The 8953-nt window shown below is 37.9% G+C and overlaps 1 protein-coding gene across 1 annotated transcript in view; it reads left to right on the top strand.

Annotated features, from left to right (window-relative positions):
- The first annotated feature begins 1097 nt into the window (after positions 1–1097).
- Positions 1098–8953, top strand: part of ripor2 (RHO family interacting cell polarization regulator 2) — a 159063-nt gene continuing 151207 nt past the window's right edge. Inside the window, exon 1 of the mRNA XM_087294716.2 lies at positions 1098–1412. Within this exon, the coding sequence (XP_087150842.1) occupies positions 1337–1412 (76 nt within the window). The 5' untranslated portion in view covers positions 1098–1336. The remainder of the gene's footprint in view (positions 1413–8953) is intronic.

The following is an 8953-nucleotide window of genomic DNA, read 5'->3' as shown; positions in this document are numbered from 1 at the left end:
GATAATTATAATAAGATAAGTCTGAAGTATTTTTTTTTTTTATTATTGACTTCAATAACAAACATACAAAATTCAATTTACACAAAAGAACACAATGACAATAACAGATCAGGATAAATAATATAAAAATTAAAAATTAAATAAAAAGAGAAACAAAAGAGAAAAGAAAGAAAAAAAATAAATAAATAAAGATTAAACATATACATAACACAAATACAGCAAGAGGAAAGGAGGACTTATGTATCCGTGCTGTTTCCAAAATATTTATCATAAAAAACTAAAAATCTATCACTTTTCTTATTATTGACTAATCTTAGAGATTTAATAAAAACATGAATTTCTATTTAAAAATGTGAAAAAGAAGGCTGCGAACTGGAGAATTTTTGTTTATGGATAAAATATTTTCCAAAATAAAATAAAAAAAGTCAATAATGTAATTCTCTGATACATCAGCCCCACCTCCATAATAACAAACGACATCCTGAAGATGAAAGGGTCTGGAAGAAGCAATGTGGTTACCCATATGGAGATATAAGTTTTTCCAAAAGGTTTTTGTGCTTTCACATTGAAAAAATATGTGAATCAGCGTTTGATAAGTCTTAAGTATGATAGCAGGCCTATAGTGCGCATTACGTCACATCCTGTCGATTTTTCAGGCAAAAACGTCCCTTCATGAAAAGCATACTGGCCTTCATAGACAATCCATGGGCTCGTTCTCTATAGTGAATTAATATTAATAATTTAGAATCTGTTGTTGAAACATTGGCAATTTAAAAAGTACACACAAGTACATTTCCCCTACATAGAAGTTGATGATAACAGAAACACATTGATTAAGAATAAGCAAGCACTTAGGCAAAGGATATGCATAAGTTCACACAAACAATCATAAAATACATTAGCATAATGCACCTTTCAGGAACACAAAGACATAATGCATGTTCCCTGTCTGCTATCCAATCTCTTCCTTTGTCCAGGAGACGACTAGAGTCATGTTTCAGTTCGACGTGTGTCTGTCTGTCTCTGTGTGTGTTTGTCCATGGATAGGTGGTGCTCCTGGGATCAAGAAAAGCTGAGTAGCGTCTATGTGTCAGAGAGGCAGAGGGAGTTGGGTTCCCCTGACTCATGCATAAAATATAGATCTCAGGCAACGCAAACAGCCTTGTTGAGACGACGGATACGCAGCCAGACAGACCGTCTTCTTTGAAAACCGGACAAAGACCCTCAAAGGGTCCAGTGTTTGCTTTGGATATGAACTCATGGTTGGGGAACAAGTGGAGAAGATTGGGCTGACGCTGGTCGATGACGTCCTGTGGGCTCAGTCTGGCCCACAGCCATGGAACTGTCACGAAAGCTCCAATGGATCCGCGAGCGGCCCTGGAGGGCCCGGGCCCGTCACAGGAAGTTCAACAGTGAGTGTGATATATTCATGTATGTGTGTGAAAGAACATGTTGATAGGGTTAGCTCAGTGTAGATAGCCTATACATTTTTTTAAATGAAGGTGATTTATTGGCCAGGTGGGTCCATAAAAAAACATCACAGAAAGTTATGTGAATATAAAAAGAACTTGTTAGAAAAATTGTTGACTAAAAAGTTTGCTGTGGAACCTGTGACCTCATTTTAATCTTTTATTTTTAAGAGTGTAAAAGGCTGCTGAAATGGTCTATTATGCTCCATGCAACATTGATAAAACATTCAAATGAGTTAGAGTCCCCCCCGTACATTTGCATTTAGGTCTGTGTTCACATTTGTGTGTGAAGAAAAGTGGAGAAAGCATGAAGGGAGTGTGAAGGCATATATCATCCACAATGGCTCCTCTTCTAGCTCTGAGGTAAACACCATGGGTGTTTGGGATCAGGTGTTGGTCATGCTTTGACTCACACTGCGTGCTCTGATTGGCTAAAGGCCAGCACTGCTGATTGGAGATGGGTTTTTCTTTTTCTTTAGATTAATGGCAGACTTGTTTAACCATTGGTTTGCACAGATTTGAAATAACAAATAGTAGAATGTCTTTAGGTATGAGACGCTTTTCAAGATACATCGTGTATAAATCAAGGTTATAAAACTGCCAACATTTTCTGTTATACCATTCCTACGGTATATATTGGATTTTTTTAAACTTTTTTTTGTTTGTTTGTTTGCTTATTTGTTTTTTTAGGACAACAGTATCTCTTGCAGAAAAAATCCCAACAAGTCGTTTTAAATGGTAAAGAAATCAGTGTTTTGAAACTAATTAAAACAGCAATGATTCATTTGAATTATGTAGCCTGACATGTTTACTGGTCCAAAATATTTTGAATGTTTCTCATCATAAAATATGTCGAGTTCAAAGGGGGAAAAGTTTTAGTTTTTTTCCCAGACATTTTAAAGAACATACTCAGCAGTAACCACAATACTGTAAAACCATGATATTTTTATCCAGACTTATCATAACGTCAGAATCTTATCCATCATCAAAATCTAAAGTGTTGACCTACAACACTAATCAATGGCCATCAAATCAAAATGCTACCCTTGCTTAAAGACCTTTGATCTCAAAGGGATCAAGTTTTGCCTGGCTACACACTGTAAAACTTGTTACTGCCAAAAAATATATGCTGGATTAGTTGGTGGTTCATTAAGCCGTGACGACCTCTAAAATATAGTCTAACCAAAGGAAAATGAATGAACATGTTAAAGTAACAAACAGTTGCAGGCAAAACTAATTCAAATGGACTATTTAAAACAGTCGACGGCCCTCTCGTAATTTCTTTCAGAACATTCAAATGTACATAACACAAAGATGCAGGATTTCAATTTTTTTCAGCATGTTAATATTTAGCAATATTCAAACAATAGGATATGAGAGGCTGTGCCAAATCCATAATGCCCAATCAGTCTTACCTAATTACTTTACTGCTCTAATTTTATCTTTTAAACATAAACATTTAAAAATGTGTCAAACATAAGTTTAGAAGATTTCAAAACCACATTTTGTATTGTCATTTGATGGCTAATGTTTGGTTGCAAATATGTTAGTTCCTTGAGAGAGGATAATATATGACATTTCTAACTTTGTGTCAGAGTTGTCTTTTTCTGCAGTCTTGTGGCTGAGAGAGAGAGAGAGAGAGAAAGAGAGAGAGAGAGAGGGCAGAAGACATGTGATAGCTAGAGATAGGCAGGCACTGCAGCACATGTGTGCATTAGCCTGAGTAGACTGACAGAGAGTTTGAAAGGAGCAGTAAATGACGAGGTTTACTTTGCCCATAATCACCATAAGTTACTGTAAGCGTTTGTCTACACAACCAAGTACAAAATATGCAAATATGGCCAACTTAGAAACGTCTTAATGCATTTTATTGTGACATTTAAGCTGAAGGATGGTAATTACGACATAATTACTGTATGTTTCACTGTGATTTAACTGCAGGGGACGCTATTTGGTTAGCCACAGCTTAGTCTGCTTGTACTCAAGCGATGATGGTTTGGCTCAGATGAGCATAATCCTGTGAAATTAATCAGATGTTTATTAAATAGGACATGATGCTGATTCGCTGGTACTTTTGTCTGAATCTCGCCTCCCCCATGTCAGAATTAGTACAGCACTAACCCTGTTTTTAATACCGCCAAGGAAAGCAGAGAGAGAGAGAGAGAGAGAGAGAGAGAGATAGAAACAGAGAGATGAAATCCTGTTTTAAGTGTGACAGAATAGATTTAGTTCAGGCTCATCAGCCGAGTGTCCCGTGACAACAGCAAGAGCCCATGACCTCAGAATGCCTCATGGCTAATTAAGGGCAGATATGTTTTAGCTTAGCAGCAGAGGTGCAAATCATTTGCCTACACACCGAAACATAACTGCTTCTCTGGGAATGTTGACCATGTGCCATGAATTCTGCCTCTGTCACTCCTAGATTATTAATTTCCATCTGCTTCTCATTTGGGGAGAGTCTGATCTCTGCTATGCTATCTCAGACATAGCATTTGTCTGCCTTTTTCACAGATGTTGTACATTCGCTGATTTGACATGTTCTGAAGTGTTATTTTAGGCATCTTCTAAACAGATGCAGTTAGAAAAAAAGGCTGCTAGTCTAACTGTTGGGACATCAAGAAGCGTAACAAATGCAGGGTGTAGTACAGTGAACACACCATATGAGATAAAAATGATCAACAATGAGTATTAAGCAGTCTCCTATGTCAATTAGATGAGGGGAAACTGAAGTGAATGTAGTTTCAATTCTGCATTTAATCCACGGTACTGTAAATTCAGTATTGTAATTACCGTAATTTCAAGATTAAAAGCACATGTTTTATCCGGAGCTGCTCATGTTGTTGGATTTAGGATTTTTTAATGTTTGAAAAGCTGTAAATATTTTATATTTCTCAGAGAATTTACAATTTGTATTCACCAGGTGTACAGTAGACTTAAATACTGTTAAGTATTGCCTACTTTGAGTTTTACATCAGGCATAAGTGAAGTTAATTTCTAAACTAATTTAGAGAGGATCTTGTGCTTGTGATTGATCACGGCTGATCCCTCTTTAGCTAACATATGGAATGACCAATCAGATTCATTCATTGTAATGTAATGTAATGTGTATTTATATAGCGCATTTATTGTGTATGGCCATACACCCAAAGCTCAGGACAACGGCGCCAGTGCGCTTACCACACACCAGCTATTGGTGGAGTGGAGAGACAGTGATGGAGTTATTTTGGTGGAAGGGGAGGATTGGGAAACCATGAACGTAAGGGCCGATAGAGGGACTTTGGCTGGGACACCAGGGTTACCCCCCTGCTCTTTAATGAGAAGTGCCATGGGATTTTTAATGACCACAGAGAGTCAGGACCTTGGTTTAACGTCTTATCTGAAAGACGGCGCCCACTGACAGTATAGTGTCCCCTTCACTTTTACTGGGGCATTAGGACTCACACAGACCACAACCCCTGCTGACCTCACTAACCATACTTCCAACAGCAACCTAGTGTTCCCTAGTGGTCTCCCATCCAGGTACCAACCAGGCTCAGCCCTGCTTAACTTCAGTGAGTAACCGGTCTTGGGCTGCAGAGTGATATGGCTGTGGCAATATCATTGGTTCATTTTCTTTTCGGTTTAGTCCCTTTAAAAATCTGGAGTCACCACAGCGGAATGAACCACCAACTCATCCAGCATATCGTCACCTTGGAATTATAAGGTTGTATCTGCATTCTGAATGATTTTGAGATATTGAGCTTCAAAGTTTTTGCATTTCATAGCGAACAGTATGTGTGTAACATTTGTTTTTTTTCAACAAAAATATTTTAATAACTCAATTTGGACAAAAATGTCAGATAGAACCTTATTATTTTAAGGTGACAATATATTTTTCAATAAGCGGATGCCTTTCCAGCCGCAACCCATCACTGGGAAACATCCATACACACTCATACACTACAGTCAATGCGCTCCGGTTTTCCCCCACAGCCCAAATACATGCAGTATAAGTGAACTGAATGAAGTAAAATGGCTGTAGTGTATAAGTGCATGTGTAAATGCAAGGGCGTATGGGTGATTCCCAGTAATGGGTTGTGGCTGGAAGGGCATATAAAATATGCCGGAATAGTTTGTGGTTCATTCCGCTGTGGATAAATCATGGACTAAGCTGAAGAAAAATTAATAAATAAATTACATTCCAATATGTCTAAGCATGTATGCAGATGCCACAATATCAGGCCTGTAGTCAGGGGGGGTTCGGGTGGTTAGGAAAACAAAGGTCCAAAATTTGTCCCATACATGTGCTCATTTGTCCTATTTTTTACTGCTGTGCCTTAATAAATTGTGAAAATAACACATCGAAAAAGGCTTTAAGACCAAGCAGAATCCTGTGTTGGCTATCAGTACAGAATAAGGTACACTGAATTTGGCAATTTTTGTGCCAAATTCAATGTCCCAAATTTGGACTGAGGAAAGTTGAATGTGCTGTCCAGTTTGTTATTTGCCTCATAAAACAATCTTTTTTAAATTTAATAACAGATTCCTATTTTTTCTAATGATATATGAAGTGATAAATAAGGTTTTTTAAATTAAGTATTGTATTTTTGTGTATATATTATTCTATTATTTCTTTATTTTTTAGGAAATGTTTTTGATACATAAAAAAGTGTGATCATGTGACAAGCTAATCCAACAAAAAGTGCTTAAAATGCAGAATTTAAAGCTCAAAATTAAACAGAAAATGAGGCGAATAACTGCAAAGAAACTTTTTGAAAGAAAAGAACTAAGCCTTTCACCAGGCTGGCTACGGGCCTGAATATCTATAAATTCACATTGTGATGTATAATGCCTCCAAATACCATATCCCAAAGACATGTCAGTCAACTTAATGTTGGCAATCCTACATTTGCAAAAAAAAGTGTGAGAAATCATTTCTTTTTGGCTAGTTTTATTTATTTATTTATTTAGTGAAAACAGTAACACATTTAACAAAATTGGTTTGTCTAGCGATTGCTTTTAAACACTTCAGTAAAGTATTTCATCAGCCTGAAGTGTTTGGTGACATTTAAATACATGTCTCAAACCGATACAAAGGATTGTCTCCATATTTGTGTTGTGTTTCGGTTGTGTCATAAAATAATGCCACTGTCCTTCACTGTGGTGTTTCTGCATCTCTTTTGTGTATATAAAGAGACTGACAGCTCGCCGTGCACTGTAGATAAAAAGATAATCTGCGTGAATTAAACTCCGCTCCACCCGTATTTAAACTAATTGTTAGGAACGCCTCACCATTTCTTACAGATGAAACACACACACATAGCTTTGGGGGGCCTTATTTCATTTCAAAGACTCCTTTCATCTTTGTGAAGAGTGGATCTGGGTAGTCTGGGCTATTATTTCTAGCCTCACATGTAGACATGTTGAAGAGGTGTTTGTACCAGCAAGACAAAAGGCGGCAGGACTGGATCCTCTCCACATGAGGGGCTTGAAGGTGTCTGAGGGGTGGCGAAAGACCCCACTGTATCACAGCCTGTGGTGTCTTTGGGGACAAGAGCTGTCTGCTGTCTGACTTCACCTGCAGAGACGGCCTTTGAAGAGAACAAAAAATACAGCGCACCAGAAACTGGAAAAGCATAATGGGTGAAACACCAGCAGAGCGTCTGGCTATATAGAATCCATTGTTGCCGGAGTTAAAATGCAGGCTGGCTCGCTTCAATTTCCTCCAAGGCTCTTGTTGAAGATTTGGATAAAGGTGCGATATTGATTCACACTTGAGGAAAAGACAGGCCTTTGTAAAGAGTAAAGCCTTCCGACAAGACAGACTGCGTACATCCTCAAAGAGATGCCTGATTGGGGTGATTTATCGGATCTGCTCAACATTGATTTTCACCCCGATTGACCCCAGAGACTTTTTCAAGGTCTTGATCAGTCTTTAAGATAAGTAAGATTGACAGAATTCGTAAATACCTCCTTTAGTGTATATGTTAGTCTTAAAGTGGTGGTTATTCAAAAAACTATATAGACTGTAGATGTTTGTGTTACATACCAATGACAGAAATTTTTTTTTTTTTTTAAATAAATAACATTAAATGTCTAACGTTGTTCATTATAAACAACATTGAGGGATTCTTGGAAACACTTGGTCAGTCTTGGAAAGCTATCAAAAGATAAAAATTAAAAATAGATGTACATCCCAAAACCAGAAAAAGTTGGGACAGTTTGGAAAACGCGAATACAAAAAGAAAGAGGTGATTTCTACATTTACTTGTTTTTTATTGTAGACAATACAACAAACATTATTTCAAGAGTTCACACTTAGCTGATGATTGATTATAAAGCTTGTTTGGCATGCTGTCCCGGCAGAGCCCATGTGCTCATAAGATCCTCAAGCCCGGGGCCCCCTCCCATTTGCAAGGCAAGAGGGGAGTTTGAGCTCAGGTAGATCTCGAGAACTCCCCTGCTTTAGAGGCTAATGAACAGATAGTGATTGCTCTTAAGAGATATCTATTTACTGGGAGCCCGTCTATGGTGTCGATTTGGATTAGTCAATTAGCTTAAGTTGCATGTTTTTGTATGGTGGGGGGAACCCGGGGGAAACCCACGTGAGCACGGTAAGAACATGTAAACTCCACTCAGAAACGTCGGCTGGCTTGGTAAGGACTAGTACCAGTTACGATGTTGCTGTGAGGCAACAGTGCTAACCACTGGGCCACCATGCCACCCATCTAGGAAAGGAGCAGGGGTGGAAGGGGGGATTCCTCAAAAAAAGATGGCTGTTATATTGATCTTAGGGTATTTAAAGTGGCTTAGAAATAGTTTGATTTGTGAATCATAAATTGGATAATGTGGAACTAGCCGTAAGCAATCATAAGCATGTGATCCTCTTGAATTTAGTTTATAAATAAACTTTACTTGATGTGTCCTTCGTGATTGTTATAGTTTGCATTTTTAGTTTTAGAATAAACATGTAGTCTAATTTTGCAACCAATTCCTAAAAAGAGTTAGGACAGGAGCAATTTCGGGCTAGTAATCAGGTAATTAGGTTAAATAATGATGAGTGATTTGAAACAGGTGATGTCAACAGGTGATTGTAATTTTCATTTGGTACAAAAGCAGCATCCAAGAAAGGTCAAGTCAAGAGATGCCCAAAGTAGGGCCCACGGGTCAAAGTAACTTTTGTTTTGGCCCACTGTCCCATCTGAAAAGAGGGAGAAGGGATGTGAAAGTGGGATGGGAAGGTGGTTTGGGCAAATACCTTTGCCAGAGATTGTGATTTCGAATTTAATGTAACCTTTTGTTTGTTTGTTTTATTGCTGAGCTACAAAAAGCAGATTGAAATAAAATGTTTCAATTAAATGTTGTAAATGAATCAGACTGTGACTTGATAGATAGCAGACAATGCACAAGACATCAGCGAGCAAATCAAGGCAAAGGTAGGAGCAGCTCGACTAGTGTTTTCAACATCAAACTCCATTGTGTTATAAATGGGATTGTTTATGTGT

The sequence above is a fragment of the Danio rerio genome, chromosome 19 (genome assembly GCF_052040795.2).
Source record: "Danio rerio strain M-AB ecotype USA chromosome 19, GRCz13ab, whole genome shotgun sequence".
Classification (NCBI taxonomy): Eukaryota; Metazoa; Chordata; class Actinopteri; order Cypriniformes; family Danionidae; genus Danio; species Danio rerio.
This window is presented reverse-complemented; position numbering and strand designations above follow the sequence as displayed.